This window comes from Odontesthes bonariensis, chromosome 20 (assembly GCF_027942865.1).
Source record: "Odontesthes bonariensis isolate fOdoBon6 chromosome 20, fOdoBon6.hap1, whole genome shotgun sequence".
In the NCBI taxonomy this organism is placed as follows: domain Eukaryota; kingdom Metazoa; phylum Chordata; class Actinopteri; order Atheriniformes; family Atherinopsidae; genus Odontesthes; species Odontesthes bonariensis.
In genome coordinates, this window is record NC_134525.1 from 22872842 (window position 1) to 22892379 (window position 19538).

A 19538-nucleotide genomic window follows, 5' to 3' on the forward strand; every position below is an offset into this window, starting at 1 on the left:
TTTGAGCTGAGGACAAGGCCAGCGGAAGCGCACTGTATGCCTCTAACCTGACAAATCCCAAGCGTCTGTGTGTGTCTGCTTGTGTGGTGGCCATCCGGTCTGTTAATTTGATTGCGTAACGGGCTTAGGGGGTGCAGGTTGTCTGGAATGGAATCCGTGATAGCTGCTGCCATGGAGAAGCTTTACACACACGCGCAAACATTTCATTGACATTTGAGGCGTTTCAGCTCACGCGTTTACCCTCCGTGAGTCACATTGCGAGCGGCGATGGGGGGAAAAAAAACAAAAAACTTAATTTACAGGATTTTTAAGCAACCAGCTGTTGCAGAAACTCACACAAACAGGAGGTATAAGGGTACAAAACAACAGCGTGCTCGGTATTATTGCTCAATTCCCACTTGCATCTATTTTTATTAGCAGAGTTAATAAGGGATATGAATATGGCGCTTGAAATGTGGCGTCACTTCTCTCTTGTTTCCCTTCTCGTCTCACACTTGCTGTGTATTGTCTCAGTAAAGGTAGCTGAAGTCGGACATGAATGTGCAGAAAAAGTATTTTTCTGCTACGAGTTTTCCACTGTTTGTTTTTGGAGATGAACATCTGATCTGTGCTCTTTGCCGACAGGTTTTTGGTGATAATTTTAAACATTTTGGTTTAAAAAGTCAGAAATTAGCAGCATAATCGGGATTATTGCTGAGTAATCGGGTATAGTTTGCTGAAACCAATTGCAGTTTTGTATCGGAGATCAAATTCACAGTAACTAAAAGTTTATTAATTAATGTACAAATTATCTTGTGGAATCTAACGTTTATTACTACTTTGCTGCATCAGTGTCCCCAAAAAATTCTTTCATTTCTTTACCAAAAGTCACATGAGAAGCAGGAAGCGGCTGATATTTTGATATTCTTCATTTTTTTCCTGTAAAAAGAGATCAAAGTGAAAGTTTTTAATGTTATTAATTGTGTCTGTCGGTTTCTCTGAGGTCATGAAGGGAAAACACATTCGTTTGCACCTGAAATCATTTCTAAAACAAACGTTTTTGCTGCGTTGGCTGTTTTGACATTTGAAAAGGCAGCATATTTGGACATGAAACACTGAATAATTTGGTGGTCTTGCTTTCAACTCAGGCCAAAATGAAGCCTTTTTGGAGAGCAGAGGAGGTTCACAGCAGACATTTGGCTGGCTGTCAGCACTGATGCAGGTGCTGTGCGTCTTCAGCATGCTGATGTTGGTCTGCCTGCTGCTCACTGAGAGAAGGTGACAACAGGTGGAGGTAATACAAGAAATGTCATGTGGCATCGTGTACATTGTGTTCGTGAGAGTCGAGGGTTGTGACAGGTGGAGGACTTCGGGTGGAGAGTGTCACCCGCATTGTGTCCGTGCTGGAGTTTGATCCACTGACTGACTGCTGGAGTGGCTTTAAGAGGATTGTTTTGGGGGATTTTATGGGATATTTGATTTGTTTGTGTGTGTTGATCAGTGTTGGCTGCCGGGTGTCAGCTTTCACACGTTTACTCTAGAAATTAAATTAATCTGGAAATTCTTATTGTAAAGAATATCATTGTTTTTTTTTTTTTTTGTGGTTATTTGATATATGATTTATGATTATTTGGATCAGATGTCTTGATTCTTCCCTCATTTCTTTTCTCATTTCCAGGAAAACAGGAAACAGCTGCAGTGTTTTTTTGCATTATAGTGCTTTTTTTTTTTTAACTATGGAAACGTGAGTATAATGACAGAATATAAGGCAGAAACAGTTTGTACAATTCTAAGGAGTTTTAAAGTGAATATTTAATCTGAACTTCTTTATTCTTCAACACAGCCTGAACCCTCTTAGAGAAGTTTTCTGTCATTTCTTTAAGGAGTCTTGACTGCTTGGAAGAAATATAACGAAATGAGGGCTTGATCAGGAGTTTAGGCATACTTGTATGTGGACAAAATAACCAAAGGTTATGCTTCCTGAAAATCATGTAAAAAAGGCTGCAGAGTGTATTTGTAAGTGTTAACAAAGACTTGAAAGTGTAACTTAAAAAGCTCTTGATAGCAGTTGATTGATAGTTTGTCGTTTCATCTCTTGGTGGATACCGAGTTCACACTTCTTCTTGTTTTCTACAGCAAACTGAGTCAGAAGGAGGGAATTAATGAGTGAGTGGTATTTCTAAATAAAATGTCATTTCACACATTCAGCTGAAAGAACAGAGCTCACATTCATTAATATTATTTCGGCTTATTATTTGGCTGTGGGGTCTCTTCTGACGCTCCCAGTGAGTGTGAGGATAGAAGTGGGAGTTTTTTTCCTTGTGGTCTTTAGTCATTGGTCAGAGTTATGTCAGTGTGGAGTGAACGGGGATCTCCAGGCCACCTGGTGGAAACACTGGGTGGAAGGTTACAGCTGCATGTTGGTGGAAACTGTGTGTGTGCGGGGGGTGGGTGGGGGGGGGGGATCCCGCTTCCTATCCCAATTTGGAACAGTCCCTCTCCCTTTCCCTGCCCGTCCTCTGGGTATCCCCTCACTCTGACTCACAGCCACATTTGTTTGTCCCTCGCTGTCCGAGTCATTCCCTGCAACATCTCCGAGCTCCTCGGCTCAGTTGGTGATGACACGCTGCGCGGCTGAGGCCAAGGTGGCGTGCAGGTGCGCCGTCAGCAGCCTCGTCAGAGCGCTGAGGGGTCGGCTGAAGTCGCTCCGACGACTTCTGCTCTTCGCGGGGTCCGACAGAGGGGGCTGCTCGGAGAGACCTGAGCCGGTAAAGAGGAAAAATGTGGGAGACTGTTGTGGACCAGCACCCCCCAGTGTGGTTGTGAGTAGTTATCCATGCGTGAGCTGAGGTTTTTCCCATCTTAGCTGGGCATCCTTTCACCCCACAAGTTAAATACACCACCCAGATTTAGTTGTTGGAGCTCGTTGGATGTTTAAGGTTTTGGGATGGCTCTCTTGCTGGTGGAAAAGGGACCGAGAAGCATGTCCAGCTATCGGTTGTTGGAGCGTCTGGGCTGGATCTCAGCTCGGCAGGTGTTTTATGTTCATGAAATCAGCCGTTGATGTGGAGCTATTTCAGAAACCACATGCCACACAAAGAGAAATCCGGCCTCTTTATCCCGATTTTTATTTCTGTGTTTATCCTGAAAACGGAAAACTATGTCTAGTACAATCAGGGATTCACCCTGGGATGTTTGTTTATTTAGTGAGATGTAAAAGAGAGATGGATTATCTGCTTTTAAACATTTCTGTGTGTGTGTTTGCATGTTGGATGGCAGCGAAGGCTACCAGGGAGTCAGGTTACCGCCTCTCTTATCCTCTCACGCACTGACGTGCCCGAACATCAGCCTCAAAGACCTTTGTTCCAAAACAAGATATCAGGATATTCTTGATCCCACACACAGAACACAAAGTCCATTCAGGAAAACTTTCTGCACTTTCTGTCTCCTGTGCTTTTTGTTTTGTGCATGAATGATTGCAGTGTTTTACTCTGGCATTAAGGAGGTGAACATTTGTGTGCGTCATTCAGAATACTTTAATTTGCTTGTCTTATTTAGAGACACACCAACTCAGGCCTGTACGGGGCCTTGTTGAGCTCTCGGAGGGGTGTGTTTGGCTGCTCTGCAACCTTCAGACCCATCACATCCCTCTCTGCTGGAAGTTCACACATGGCAGCACATCCAAGGTCCTCGGGGCCCGGGATTAAGTGAACTGCTGGCCAAAATTATACGTAGTTCACTTTAAAAAGTCCTGCTCACTTGGGCTCCATACTTGATCAGCAAAACTGATTTAAAGTTGAGCCTTCGTGTCCAACACTTTGGGAAGTATTTTATCCATTTCCAGTGATCAGCATCTCACTAATATTCTTGGTGTTCCTTACTTTTCTGTTTTTCAACCTGAGTTTGACCCGTTGCAATTATGACATAAAGCTTAGATCATGATTACTTGGGTTGATTGAAATGTTTGTGCATCACACCTACATGTCACTTGTATACAAACAGCTGCATTAAACTAACAGAAACACCATTTATTTTTCACTAGAGTGAGTTTGTGACCTTTTAGTTGATCGTAAATTGCTTCGGTTCTAATATATGACCAGTTGCATTTCGACGAGCATCCTTTGACATTTACCCCGATTATTTTATTTTCAAATCCAACCATAACAGCACCAATATTTGGACGAATTGGTTGCTAATAACAGTTTCCCAGATTTTCTCTTTTTTTGTCCAATGTAAGTTTTTTTTTTTTTTTTTTTGGTTAATATTCACCATAATTTCAATTATTTTAAATAAAGTCACCCCCATAATTCCAAAAAAAGTTGGGGTGCTGTGTAAAATATGATATTTACAAATCTCATAAATCAATATTTTATTGATAATCATACATCAAAAACATGTAAAATGTGTAAAAGTGAGACATTTTACTGTTTCATTGAGAAATATTTCAGCTCATCTTGAATTTTCTGGCACCAACAGATGGCAGGGGCAACAAAAGGCTGGAAAAGTAAGTGTTGCTAAAAAACAACAACTGGAGGAACATGTTGGAACTAATTAGGTTAATTAGCAACAGGTCAGTAATATGACTAGGTATAAAAAGAGCAACTTAGAGAGGTAGAGTCTCTCAGAAGGGAAGCTGGGCTGAGGTTTAACAATCTGCAAAAAAAAAACTGTCTCCAAATTGTGGAGAAATCCTGAATCCTGATTCAGGCCCTCAGGCAGCTCTGCAGTAAAATCAGACCAGATTCTGTCCTGGAAATCCCTGCATGGGCTCAGGAACACTTCCAGAAATCACTGTCTGTGAGCACAGCTCACCGTAACATCCACAAATGCAGGTTGAAGCGCTATCATGCAGAGAAGAAGCCATATGTGAACATGATCCAGAAACACGGCCGTCTTCTCCGGACCAAAGCTCATTTAAAATGGACTGAGGCAAAGTGGAAAACTAAAAGAAGCCTTGGTTCAACTTTATGAGAACTTTTTTTGGAATTGGTGTTATAAATGAGAGGAATATGAGGCTCACCTGACTGATTACAGTACAAATAAATAAAGAAAACTATGTTTATCATAATTAAGGATACTAAAAGGACACTTAAAAACGTCTTTAGATGCACTAAATGCCTGACAGGGGAATCACAGTCAAACCATGAGTTCAGTGAAGATCCACGGCTCTGATCAGGACTGTCTTTAACTTTAATATTTAAACACCGACGGGAACACTTTTATCGGAAGAGAAAATATTAAAACCTTTTCTTCAACTTGAAATAACACCACCTGTTAAATGTGTTCAGTCTGAATCAGGAAACATTTCGGGATTTTTCTCCTGGAAATGAGATCGAACAGAAACTACCACCAACTCACTGTTACTCGCTTTTCAGACTCAGAAAAGATTTCTCCTCCTCCTCGGATGATCTTTTAAAGTCATTACTGATGTCTTCTCTTCTCCGCCGCCCTGTGATTTAGCTCAGAATTAGTTTTAATTGAACACAAATGTGTCTGAATATGCTGCCCGCCTCGGTCCTCATGTAGCTGTACTCGGTTGGCTTCATGCTTCATGATACGAGAGTCTCCCTGCAGCCACCAGCTCGTGCTGATTTTCCCCCCTGTCTGACCAGAGGTTAAAAACGTGTGCAGAGTTTCTGTTAATTTAATCTGATGGCTGATACGTGTCGGTCGGGGAGGTCTGCTGCTGCTGTGCGCAGAACTGTGTAACAACATCAAACCGATCCACTCTGCTCGTGCAGCCTCTTAATTAGATCTGATGGTGGACAGATGTGAAGTGTTGCACGGCTGCTGAAACCTGTTAATGAGCGCATGTTTGCTTTAGTCGCCCAGCTTGTCAGGGGGAATATTTCCAAAGGATGATGGAGGAAATCTTAAATCAGACTTTAAAGTGACTTTAACTGAAGTTTTCTTCCTGGACAGACGGAGTTGTCTGGCAGAGGCTCATCAAACGTAAACTTCAGAGCCGATTATCTCGATTAAATTAAGAAAAGAGACGACGCTGATTGGATGTTTATTTTAAAGTTAAAGAAAAGAGAAAGAGCTTCCCAATAAGAGATATAGTCAGGATACACTCCGGGAAGTTTAGGAACACAGATGTATCCTCTTAGATTATCATGAGGTCACTTTGCTGACTGTCGTTTTAATTCCTCTCACTTTTAATATTGCTGATTTAAATTGTCTTCAGTCGCGCATCTGAGTAATTAATTAAGTTTTCACCTCTTTTAAAGGTGTTGGATCCTGCATTTATGCACCTTCATCCAAGCTTTGGACCAAAAAATCAGGACTTTTCTGCCTCTTTAACATTTTCACCTTTTAAATTGTCTTTGCAACTTTCTAATTTCCCCAACAATGCTCTCATTAATCCTTTACAGCAGGCTCCATTTAAGCTTAAACTCACTGCGATCACACAAGCGCTTCATGTTGGTCACAGCTACATGAGATGAACTCAATAAAACAGTCTGATAGTGAAATAACTGTTAAAGCAACTGAAAATGAATTATATTATTTTGAATAAAAGTTTTCAGGTATGAATAACAAACGTCCCAGTTCCAGAGTGTATATGATGAAGCTTTCTCTGTTTTATGCTAATGTAAACTGGACAGAAAAAGACAATAAAAAAGTAACTGAAGTTTTTAATCGATCAACTAATCAAACTTTATTAGTGTCACACCTTCAAGTGCTTCTTTTACAAATAATTGAACAAAGGAATTTTGCAACTAATACGAACAAATAGATAATGAAACAATAAACACTGATTATTAAAAGACAAAGATTGACACATTTGATAGCTAAAATCATAAAAATGTGTAAGAAAAGAAAACATTATAAAAGCATATATAATTTGAGAAAAATGATTAGAAATACTTAAAACGTGACAAGAAAAAGCCAGGCTGAATAAATGTGTTTATATTTTCAGCTCCTCTCATGTCTTCTGGGAGGTTTTTCCAGCTGTTTGGAGCATAAAACTAAAGCTGACAGTGCCAGATGTTTTTGTTTTGCTCTGAGCCTTCTAGGCTCAGAAACTGTCAGCATTTCAGATTATCCTGATCAATACGAAGCATAACGGATAAGAAAAAAAATGGTGAAAAGACGTCAAAGTTTCTATTAGCTTATTTTCCTGAGCCTTTAAAGGTGGTGTGTGGTGATAAAACTCCACTCCAGAACATCTTCTAAATGGTTGTTTACGGGATTAGGGATCAACATGGATGCTCAGCGTCAGGTTTCTGTTTATTGGCTAATTCAAGTCAACTTTTAGCCATTTATAGAAGAGGACAGAGAGTTAGTTTCCCCGGATGTGTGAGACAGAAATAGACTCTGATGGAAAGCTGTGGAGTGTGGATGTGACTGTTTTCTGTGCATTATTTTGCTGATGATACTGGTGATAATAACAGGTTAGAGTGACATGTAACGTATGTGTGTGGGCGCATGCAGGTGAACTTACCTGTGAGTTATTTTGTGCTCATGCATGTGTGTGTGTGTGTGTGACTGAGGCACAGGTGCAGGGTTTTCAGTTTTAATCCTGTGATTAAGAGGTGCTACGTGAGCATCCTGTCGCCTCGGCTCTGATCCTCCATCTGTGTTCTGACTCACACAGGCACACACACATGATTTGAAATGTCAACATTCCTAAACTCGTCAGCCTTTTGAACATTTCCCGAAGCCAGCAACGTCCAAACTCTGTTTTTATCCGTTTATCAGCTGCTCCCAGCGCCAGGTTGCGTTCAGGTGTTTCATTTGCAGACAGTTCAGTCGGGGTGGGAATTAATTTACATATGGCAATGCGATGCTTCATACTTAATGACATGCAGCTCAAGCTGAATATTTGTTCTCATGTGTATCTATAGCTGTTACATGTGATTCTATTCAGGCGTTGGTGATATTTTGGTCTTTGTGTCGAGTTTTGTGTGTAAAGATCCGCACAGTGCTGCTAATTTGATCTGTATCTGAGGCTGCGGCTACACGAAAACGTTTTTCACTGTAAACGATACTTTTTCTTATTGTTTCGCTGTCGCGGCCACACGGAGCCGGCGTTCCCACTACCCCAAAACGATAGATTTTTGAGAACGGGTTCCAGAGTGGGAAAGTTTGAAAACGGCCTCGTTTCGTTTCCATTGTTACAGCTAAAACGTTTTTGCGTCAGTCAAACGTTGACGCTGTGAGCCAATTTTAACACTTCTCTATTGTCTCACAGCGTGGCGTGACACAGTGGCGTGTGTACTGCATCGTTTCATCGTTTTCATCCGTTTTCATCCGTTTTCGTCTGGACCTGAGTCTTTACAGCAGCGCGTTGCCGTGTGGTCGCAAGAATTTTCGTACCCGTTTTCAAAAGAAAACCTCATTTTGTTTTCGTGTAGCCGTAGCCTGAGTTTAGTTTTCAACTGAAGAGCAAAAATCTTGATCCATCTCTCATTTTCTTTATGTATTTTAATGAAAACAGGAAATAGCTGTAGACCTGTAGACAGTTCTTTAGGCCTGACACTTCTTCTTTTGTCCTCCACTTGTCCAGTTTCCTCAAATGTTTTAAGGACACACTGCACACCATGCTGAGATATGCCAAGTTTTCAACTGAAAGCTCTTTGGGAATCACCTTGTTGCTTCAAAAATCCTATTTTCTGTTTGTAAAACTGTGTTATCTTTTTTTCTACTTGAATGATTCATAGGTCAAAGTTAAGCGGTTTAACAAAGAAAATGGACTGGACTGAAAATGAGGGAAAAAGCAGCCAAAGAAAAACTGTGAAATATCTTCAGAAAACCTGGAGTTGAACTATTGCTCAAGATCACTTTAAAAGATTACAAGAAAGTCTGGCTGCTTAGAAGGAAAATATAAAATATTAACATTGCTGCACAAACACTAGAGCAACATCCCTTTCCAACACAAGTGGCTTCTCCATGCTTGGCTGCACAATGTGAAAATCACTAAAGACCAAATTGTGTTAGAGGTTGTGTTGGCGCAATTCTTACTGTCTTACCAAAACCAGGTCGCAGGGGCAACAGTCTAAACATAGATCCACAGCCTTGTGCTGCAGCTTCTCTGGGGGGGACATCAAGTCTTTCCCAAGTAAACCGAGCTGTATAATATCTCCAGCAGGTTCCTGAGTCTGCCTCCTCCCCGTGGGGACATGTCCAAAACACCTCCACAGGGAGGCGTCCCGGAAGGCATCCTGATCAGAAGTCTACTAAAAAAATAAATGTATTTTTAAAGCTCAGTTTCAACAATCTGCAAAGACAAAAAACAAAGGTTTTTTTTTTTTTTTTTTTTTTTTTACCAATTACTAAGGAGAAGTCCTCTGACCCCCTGTAATCCAGCCTTTTATGTTGTTTCATGATGTAGCACAGAGACGAGAGGTATTCTGCTGCACCACCCTCCACCCATCCCCACAGCGTGTAACCTTTTCCTAAGAGAAATAGAAAGCAAGAGGGAGAATAACAAGCAGACAGAGAGAGGTGCAAACCGGATTGGAGAGGTGAGAACGGTTCAAATAAAGATAGAAAAAGTGAGAAAGGAGGAGGCAACGAGGGACAAAAAGAGGGAGGGAGGCGAACATTCCTCTCTGGGAGGGAGAGGTTTTCTCAGGGATGAGCAGAAGCCGACACCGGCTCCATCCTGCCGCCTCGCAGTCGATACTCACGAGCATGTTAGCGCCACAGAGTCTCAGCCGCAGTCGGGACTACAGGACCCACAATGCACTGGGACATCCAGCATCGAACAGATCACCCACCTGGGAGCAGCAGGTATGAAAAGGAGGAGGATTGGTCCAGGGGCTGAATGGCGGATGGGAGGAAGGGAAAGCAGGTGGTGGAGGTGACGTGTGTGTCTGTTCACCTGCTGTGAGTTTAACTGCATCAGTGTCCTGAGTAAAGGAAGGAGGAGCGAGCTCGGACGCTTTAGACGGAGTTGGAGACTGAAGGAAGCGACACAGTTTGGTCACATTAGTCAGTGAGCGACAGCAGGGAGCAGGTATTGGGGGTGGCTCCGTGACAACCGTGTGTGTGTGTGTGTGTGTGTGTGTGTGTGTGTAAGTGTGTGTTGTAACTTCCTGCTGTGTGCATGACGAACGTTCGGGAAGCCTGCTCAACCTGCTGTGTGACTCACGGAGATGTGAAGAAGCCTGGACGGCAGAGAGAAATCCACCTTCAGACAAAGTCACACTGCTTTTTGCGTGTCGCGGTTTCCTTTTGGATTATCCTGCTGCGTTTTCCCAGAATGCATTTCAGAAGAAAACCCAGAAAGTGTGTCTGAACTTTTTCTGTTTTTTTGTTCATGCTCTGCCTTTATAAAGACACGTGTTCATGGAGAATAAATGTGCTCAGACCACACCCTGTGCTGTGACTCAGTGGCTGCAGTGCATCATGGTCTAATGAGGCTTACTGGGAGTAGAAATCGATCCGTTGCCTTCTATAATGACTCAATTTTGAACAGAGCAGAGTATATAAGCCTCCTTCTATCGAATGGATGCAAGGATTAGGAAACAGAGAAAAGGCAGGACAGGGAGGAGGAATCCATCAAGAACACCTCAGCTGGAACTGAGAATACTGTAAGCCGTGCTAGCAACTGTATTCAAGTCATATTTTACTTAAAGCTATGGTAGGTAATCCTAGAGAGCTAGCAAGAGAGCTAGCAAGATTCGAAAGTGTCCCCTCCTCTAAGCTCCACCCCCCCCTCCCCATTCCGTCAGTGCTTCATCCAAAGCCGGTAGAACCGCATGCGCACATGGAGCAGGGAGCCGACAGAGGGGGGCGTAGGCAGAAAGCAGAGGCATCTGATTGGTTTTTGTAGGCGCTCCAATCCGAGATCAGCGGGACGCTGATCTCGGATTGGTCAGCTTTTTCTCAGTCCTGCAGCTGCCACAGAGGTCTGATTATTTTCGTCCCTTTTTCTAAATACATCTTGTATAGATTTCTCTCAGGACAGACGGACCATTTCACCCAGTATTACAAAATGTGTTTCTGAACAGGATTACCAACCATGCCTTTAAGCTAAAAGCCCAGGCGTTAGGGTTATTATAAGTATCTCTGGATCTTGTTCTCAGTGATGGTGGACGGTTGGAGTTAGAGATGGACAGACGGATTGGGGCTTCGTCAGCAGTTATGAGGGCGCTGCTCCGGTCTGTTGTGGTGAAGATGGAGCTGAGCCGGAAGGAGAAGCTTTCAGTTTACTGGTCCATCTTTGTTCCAACCCTCACCTGTGGTCACAGATCTGGGCGGTGACCCAAAGAATGAGGTCAAGGTTAAAAGCAGCTGAAATGAGTTTCCTTCAGAGGGCGGCTGGCCTTAGAGATAGAGGGAGGAGCCGCTGCTCCGCCACATAGAAAGGAGTCAGCTGAGGTGGTTCATCTGGTTAGGATGCTTCCTGGTCGCCTCCCTTTGGAGGTTTTCCAGGCACCTCCAACTGGGAGAAGCTGGGGAGAGGAATGTCTGAGTTTCCTTCCTGGACCTGTTGCCTCCTAGACATGACCTCAGATAAGCTGAAAATGATGGATAGATGGATAACTCACTTCAATTCTAGTTCATGAGTTGATGATTTAATTCCAACTATTTCTGATTCCGAACGAAACGGTACTAATTTCGGTCTCTAATTCTCAGTGTAAAAAGAAAGCTCACTCAGCACATTTACATGGCACTAGAAAATTAATTATTGTGTCAGTCTGACCAAAACTGGACTTTTAAAGGCACGTTAGTCTGGCCACAATCGAATCAAACTGAGCTTCTGGAACCTGGACTGTGTTTGGAGCGTGTACAGAGCACCTATGCCGATTTGATTTCATTGCCAAAGATCCATCGTTTTGCATCTTTTTGTAAAGAAAAGAAAAGTCTAAGTGTGTATGAACACAGCTGAATTCCCAATAAAGCTGCTCTCATTCACATATTTTTCTGTTAACCGTTAAGAATAAACTCACTGAAATCATTTCCAGTTTGTCGCTCTACTCTAATAAAATCCTGATTTTACAACCACCATCTCATATAATGATACAATCACCATTCAAGTAACTTCAGCTGTACTTACATGTACCATGATCTCCCTAGGAGGAAGTTAGAGGCAGCAGGATGTGTTGAATACTGTCCCTGTCGCACCTTTAAATCGATGCTTTTCAAACTCTTAAAATGATTTACGGGAACAGAAGACGTAAAATTACTCTTTTTTTTTCTGGGTTTCACTTTGCAAACACAGTTCAGAGTTCCTCCAACTTTACACCGGTAGTTTCTGTTTGTGTATTCTGTGCACAAATCCAACTTTATTGATATAGATGTAGATAAACTCATCTACCAACATCGGTGTTGATCCTCAGTTCTTTTAAACCGGTGCATAATGGATGTAAATTTGGGATGTGATACATAATTATTATTCAGATTTTGTCCTCGGATAAAAGTTTTGTGTGTGTGTGTGTGTGTGTATGTGTATGTCTGTGTGTGTGTGTGTGTGTGTGTGTGTTTTTGCCTCTTTCTAGTAATTAAATCTAGTAAAACGGAAGGTTTTCTGGGGCAAAATCTTACTTCCTGCTCGCAGTTTGCCAACATTCCTGTTCTCAGAGTAAACGGGAGATTCAGACTGTCTTCATGTCAAGTTCACCTTGAATTCAGGCCGCTTCAACCAGAAGAGGGCAGAGAAATCAAATTTAGGTTTTCGGATGATGCACTTCTCTGATAAAACAGCACGTTAGTTTCCTTCCAAACTGTCAAATGACCAAAACTTTACAAATGAAAGTCACAGCACTAATAACACAGACTGTTAATGTCAGGCCAGTGATGAAAATCACCACCATATATTTTGGTTCTTCCCAGTCCTGCCCATCAGATTCTACAGGAGGCTCTCAGAATTACTATTCCTTTTAGATTTGTCTCTCTCTCTCTCTCTCTCTCTCTCTATCTCTCTCTCTATATCTATATATATATCTATATCTATAGATATATATATCTATATATATATGCAACTATGATAAAAAGCTCATGTCGATCCTACTCGCTGCATGGAAAAAAAAAAAGCCATAACTCGTTAATGGATATGGCCCCAGGCACCACATAGTTTAATGGAGAGACTGACATACTCTCTCAGACTCCATCAAGATTAATTCTCAGACATTACCATTCCTCCCAGTTCTCTATGCTGTACACAGTTCTATTGTTGGTACCAGATAAATGTTCAAATAATAGCACTTCCTCATTTTGTATTGTTTGAATCCCTTGTACAGTGTAATAGGTGAGAGTGAGGCTGATTCTTATCTGAACACTATTGCTGTCCTCCTTTCTTCTGTTTATTTTCTCCTTTCCTTTTTATAAATGCATCTCCGGTATGTCCATTTGATCTTACTGAAACGTAATGGCTATAATAGACCAAAAAGTTACTGTTTTTCTCTCTATGTATCCTTTTGTAAATCACCAAAATGAAAGCGAACCATCACACATCTAGAGTCTTGAGATGTCATGAAAGAATTGAATGGTTCCATGAAGCGGTTGCATTTCTTTTCAGTTCCTTGGAGAAATAATTTCCTTAATGTAACAATGAGCTTATATCTGTGTGTGTGTTTGTGTGTGTGTGTGTGTTTTTGTGTTGCAGGACGATGTGCAGATCAACGAGATCAGCATCACTCACCATGTGAAGGAGGGATCAGAAAAGGCCGACCCGCGGCAGTTCGAGCTCCGCAAAGTCCTGGGACAAGGCTCTTTCGGCAAGGTGCGTTTGTTTGTTTGAGTAGCTGTCAACTTCTGTGTGGAAGTGGGTTTGAAGTGTGTGCGTAAGCGTGGGTTTCATTTCCATTCAAATCGCTGTAATGTTTCCCTTGAGCCGGTGTTTGAGAGGCCGTTGCCAAGGAGAGGGCAAGCTGAGAGCCCTTCACGCGCCGGCTCCGTGTCGTCGTCTTTTATGAATGAACAATTAGACTCCCGTTTTGTTCTGAATGTGTGTGTTTCTGTTAATCTGTGTAAGAAAATGTGGTCAACACAGACAAAACAACCCAAAACACACAACTAGCAGCATGCTCTGATGCCCAGTCACATACTACACTGCTGATACAGGTTATTACATCATTTAAAGCCTTATTTTTGTACTGTGTGTGTGTGTTTGTAGGTGTTTCTGGTGAGGAAGGTCACAGGACCGGACGCTGGTCAGCTGTACGCCATGAAGGTCCTAAAGAAAGCCACACTGAAAGGTAAAGAAACCTAAACCTGGTTTATTCCACACTGTCTTCAACAAATCCCACAAATATGAACTCGAATGGTGACTTTTGTCCAATAAAGCTTTGGTTATAAAAGAGTTTTATTAGAGCAGAGCGACAGTGACTTAATCTTAATGGACTAATCTTCAGTCTCTGTTTCTGACAAAAGAAACCCAGAAAGTGTGAATGAGAGCAGCTTTATTGGGGAATGCAGCTGTATTAATACACACTTACACTAAAAAGATGAATAAAGGAAGCACTTGGGCCCCTTTCTGCATCATCTGGGTGTGTTGACTTTTAAGAGGCTCGATTTTGTACGATTTTAGTCAAACTAACTTTATATGTCTTTTAAAAGTCCAGTTTGGTTCAGACTTCCACAGTGAATCTTTTTATTTTCTTTGAGTTTCATGTAAACATACCAGTATTACAAAAAGTTGGGACAGTAGCAATTTAGAGCTACTAATGAGGTTACCATACGGGGAGAAGGAATTTGCATATTCCAATCAGTATTCCAGATCTTTGTTGGAAGAAATAATAATAATAATAATATATAAGTTTTATATAGCGCTTTTCCAAATGCTCAAAGACGCTTTACATAAGGAACAAACAGAAAGCAGAGACAAAACGAGACATTATAAACAAAAAGACAACAGAACAAAATACACTGTTACAGACATTAGGCACATAGGAGGGGGAGGGGGAGGGGGGGTGGAAGAAGGAAGATGGCGGGGGAGAGGAACATTTTATCAGGTGTTGTAGGTGATTTTGAGCTGGCTTTTGAATGAGGGGAGTGTATCGGAGTTCTGGATGGTGGGGGGCAGGGAGTTCCAAAAGGTAGGGGCGGCGATTGAGAAGGCTCTGTCCCCAAAGGTGCGGTACTTGGTCTTGGTGATGGGAGTGAGGAGGTTGGCATCAGAGGAGCGGAGACGTCGAGTGGGGGAGTAGCGGTGGAGGATGTTTGCAAGGTATGGAGGTGCAAGGTTGTTGAGGGGCTTTGTAGGTGATGAGAAGGATCTTGAAGTTGATTCGCTGTTTTATTGGAAGCCAGTGAAGTTGATGAAGGATGGGAGTGATGTGTTCTCTGGAGGGGGAGTGAGTGAGCAGTTGGGCGGCCGAGTTTTGAACATATTGCAGTTTTTGAAGAGCAGAGGAGGGGAGGCCATACAGGATGCTATTGCAGTAGTCGAGTCTGGAGGTGATGAAGGCATGGACGAGTGTTTTGGCAGCTGAGGGGGAGAGAGTGGGGTGAAGGCGTGCAATGTTGCGGAGGTGGAAGAAGGCTATTTTGGTAACATGGTTTATGTGGGATTTGAAGGAGAGTGTGGGGTCCATGATGATGCCGAGATTTCTGACCATGTAGAGGATCATGTAGAGGATGAAGAGGATTGGTCCGAGCACTGAGCCTTGGGGAACTCCGTGTGAGACAGGGGTGGTGAGGGATTTGTGGTTGTTGATGGAGATGTAGTGGAGTCTTTCAGACAGGTAGGAGGTGAACCAGGAGAGAGCGGAGTTGATGATGCCAATGGCTTGCAGACGGTTGAGGAGGATGGAGTGATTGATGGTGTCGAAGGCAGCACTGAGGAGGAGGAGGAGAATGGTGAGGGAGCCGGAGTCGGAGGAGAGTAGGAGGTCATTGGTGACTTTTAAAAGGGCTGTTTCGGTACTGTGATGGGTTCTGAAGCCGGATTGGAATGTTTCGTACAGGTTATTGGAGAGGAAGTATTGCTTTAATTGTGCTGCGACGGCTCTTTCCAGTTTTTTTGAGACGAATGGGAGGTTGGAGATGGGCCTGAAATTGTTGGGGACGTCAGGGTCAAGGCCAAGTTTTTTTAAGGAGGGGGGTGATGGCAGCAAGTTTTAGAGGAGAGAGGACGGTGCCGGAGGTAAGGGAGGAGTTGATGGTGTCCGTGATGAGTGGGGCGAGGGAGGTGAAACAGGCTTTGACAAGCTCAGAAGGGATGGGGTGGATGGGGAGGGGAGGTGGATGATTTCATGGTGGAGAGTATTTTGGAGAGGTCGGCTGTGGTTATGGGGGAGAAGATGGAAAGCTGGTGGTCAGGGGATGAGGGAAATGGAGGTTCAGAGTTGGGGGTGGTGGCAGTGGAGGTGACGAGCTGGTTGTGTATGTTATCAATCTTAGAGTGGAAAAATGATTGGAGGTTGTTGCATTTCTCCAGGGTGACTTTGGATGAGATAGACGTTGTGTGCTCTGGACCAAAGAGCAAAAGGAGCATCCAGACTGTAAGCAACCAGGCCAAAAGCCAGGCTCTGAGATGCAATGGGGTTGTATCAGTGCCCTTTGGAAAAGTTCATTTCCACTTCTGTGATGGCAGCGTTAAGGCAGAAAAGTTCACTGAGATTTTACAGCAACGTATGCTGCCTTCAAAACCCACTCTTTTCCAGGGACGTCCATGTATTTTTCAACAAGACAATTTAAAACCACATTCTGCACACAGTACATCTCATGGCCGAGGATGAATGCAACAACATTTACAGGAAGAATGGACTAAAAATCACCCCAAACGTTTCATCAGTTGATATCCTCAATGTCAGAACGCCTTAATAAAACTGCTGAGACAAAAACTTAAATATTTTGGGTTCATACCGTCTCCACTGAGCTAAAAAGTCAAAGTAAATGTTAGATTCTCTTTCTTTGGGGGGGGGTTTTCATACCATCTGAACTTTTTCTGGTTTGGGGTTGTTAAACTCTTAACCTATTAAACCTATTAAAGAGTCTATGATATATATATATATACACATTGCTACCACCATGGGACTCCCACATGCTTCCACAGCCCTGAATTTACACTAAACATAATCACATCCTCAGTAATAGGCTGCAGTAGACTTGGCTTTTTGGTGTTTTTGTGGGATTTGTTCACAATAAGGTAGCTATAAATCCTCATTAGCCTTCCTTCTGTTAAGACAAACGCACTCACAGTTCGAGGTGAAGGTCTTCAGCTCATATAGCAGCAACAACACCAGCTGTTGGGTCACCAGATGGCTGAAAGGTTAGAGCTCACAGCATATGGGGCTGAGATGGAGTCCCTGGGTTCAGACATTTGAATCCATCCACTCCATCAGTTCACTGATTTGTCTCACATCATGACATGGAGCAGCTGTTTCTTGGTTAGAAAAAAAAAGAATAAAATCCAGTCTAGTGTGCACCAAGAGCATGAAAAATGAGCCGAAAGATTCAGGATTGATTTCGCTGTCAAGCCAGTGTGGGGCTAAAGAGATATTTTAACTGGGCAGCGGTCACTTTTATCACATTACTGCTTTGGCCAATCCAAAAATCTGTTGAGTGCAGGTTTGTCTGCATGGCTTTGCCTCTGTGTAAACATGAAATAACATTTAAATTCAGGCAGATTCGTTAAAAACTAGACAGGTTTGTAAAAGTCAAACGTCCTCCCCCATGAAGATGGTGCAGGTGGTGCAAATGGATGCGTCTCAATACTTCCACTCAACATATCAACAAACTTTTATTTAAAATCAGCAAAGTGGGAGTGTTTTGAGTGCAGTTCATGGATTGAAAGTAACAAAGGGAAGATAAAAAGATGGATTTAATTTTTGAGCCTGAGCATCGAGCAATGATGACCGAACGAATCCTCCAGGAGTCAAATTACTGTTAAAGTCGGTGCAAAAATCGCCTTCAAATATAGTCTGAGCACATTTTCACAACTTATTTTCTTTTTAATCTTTACAAAACGGCTTTATTTTAAGATTTGTTCAGGTTTTAAAGGAGAAGTAAGTTTTTTTTTTTGTTTTGTTTTTTTTTTAAACCTGGACGTTATTTCTGGCATAAAATACGTTCATCCACTCACGATAACAGTTTGGTTTAAGTCGGCGTCCTTCGGATTATATTTAGATCCGCATATGTCCATATAACGGGAGTGAACGCGGGCATCGGCCGATGCCCCAATATATGGATATACACAGATCTAAATATCGTCCAGGTTTAAAAAACCGAACTTCTTCTTTAACCTGAGCTTTCAGTTTCCTGCCAGGTGTTATTTCAGTCGGTACATATATCACATCTGGGTCATCAGGTAGGGCCCAGCTGTGGCTGGTGTTACATGAGGAACCCGCAGCTTCTTCCTGAGGTGGGTAACCTGACCTGGCCTGATCTATAAAATGAGCTCTGCAACGTTACGTCTAAAACCAAAAAACGATCAGGATGACAGTCAACAAACATGGCGACTAGTGGGCGAAACATGCTGAAGAGAAGAAGAAACAAACATTAAAATTTAAGCATTTTTGTTGATCCACATCTTTAATGTTACTGTTTTAAGTCAACTTTGAAGGAAAATATGTTGTAAAGTTGGTGTTGGAATGTATGTAAATGATCAGAAACTGGTCGTTGGATACCAGAAAGCAGAGGCTCAGCATTTTATATTCATTTTAGCATTTTAGTTGTAGATTTACATGCATTCCTGCCCATTTAAAGGCGCATTTTGTTTATCAATCATCTGCAAAGGCCAGACCTCCCACACTTAAGGTGTTCTGTGATTCTTCTTCTTCACATACGTGATGTTTTGGATTATTCTCATGTATGTAACAGCTGCGTTACATGATGAGCTCATCAGGACTCAGGAGTCTTATGAGATTAAATTTTAGTTAACTGAGAATCTTTGCTCTCAAAAAAATCAGGTTTTTGTGTACGAAGTCATCTGAAGCTGTGAGAAAGTGAAGTGGATTCACTTTCTCAGCCTCCCAAAGTGGAATTTCACACCTTCACACGAGACGAAGAGCTAAAGAGGTGTGGAGAGAGAAGAGGAGAAACAAATTCTTTGAATGATGTTGAACTCGAGCCACGCTCCATCTGCTGGTGGGGAAAAATACAACCTGACTTGTTTGTGTTCTGTTTCTTGGTTTTTCTGCCGTCTTAACTTCTTGTTTAACTGTTCTTTATTTTGCTCTTTTGCTGTTTATTTTCTTCCGTTCTCCCCTGTGATTCAGTCACTCATCAGCCGCCATCTGGGAGTCCCCGCAGCTGAAACGGAACCGAATAAAGAAAGCAGATGTATTTTTGGCTTCCTGCAAAGTGGTTTATCTGTTGATTTATGTGTTTTCCACCCTGTGTGTGTTTCCAGTACGTGACCGGGTCAGAACAAAGATGGAGAGAGACATCCTGGTGGAGGTCAACCATCCCTTCATCGTCAAGCTGCACTATGGTGAGTCCACTCGTAACGGAGATCTTTGATGAGCCACCAGCCAGTCGGAACCAGCAGTGGAAATATCCAGGGAACTTTTTGGCTCTTATCTCAGCTCACTTTCTTCCCTGCAGCGTTTCAGACGGAGGGGAAGCTCTACCTGATCCTGGATTTTCTCCGAGGAGGAGATCTCTTCACTCGTCTCTCGAAGGAGGTAACTGCTGTTAAGCACTGATCTGACATTGGTTTACGC

The 19538-nt window shown here is 42.5% G+C and overlaps 1 protein-coding gene across 5 annotated transcripts in view; it reads left to right on the plus strand.

Annotated features, from left to right (window-relative positions):
- Window positions 1-19538, plus strand: part of rps6ka3b (ribosomal protein S6 kinase, polypeptide 3b) — a 66762-nt gene that overhangs the window by 28517 nt on the left and 18707 nt on the right. For 4 of the 5 annotated variants that reach the window (XM_075452997.1, XM_075452998.1, XM_075453000.1 and 1 more), the window contains 4 exons: window positions 13535-13651; window positions 14045-14126; window positions 19226-19306; window positions 19420-19499. In XM_075452997.1, the coding sequence (XP_075309112.1) occupies window positions 13535-13651; window positions 14045-14126; window positions 19226-19306; window positions 19420-19499 (360 nt within the window). Of the gene's footprint in view, window positions 1-9531; window positions 9715-13534; window positions 13652-14044; window positions 14127-19225; window positions 19307-19419; window positions 19500-19538 lie in introns of those variants that run through there. The other variant, XM_075452999.1, reaches the window with a different exon arrangement.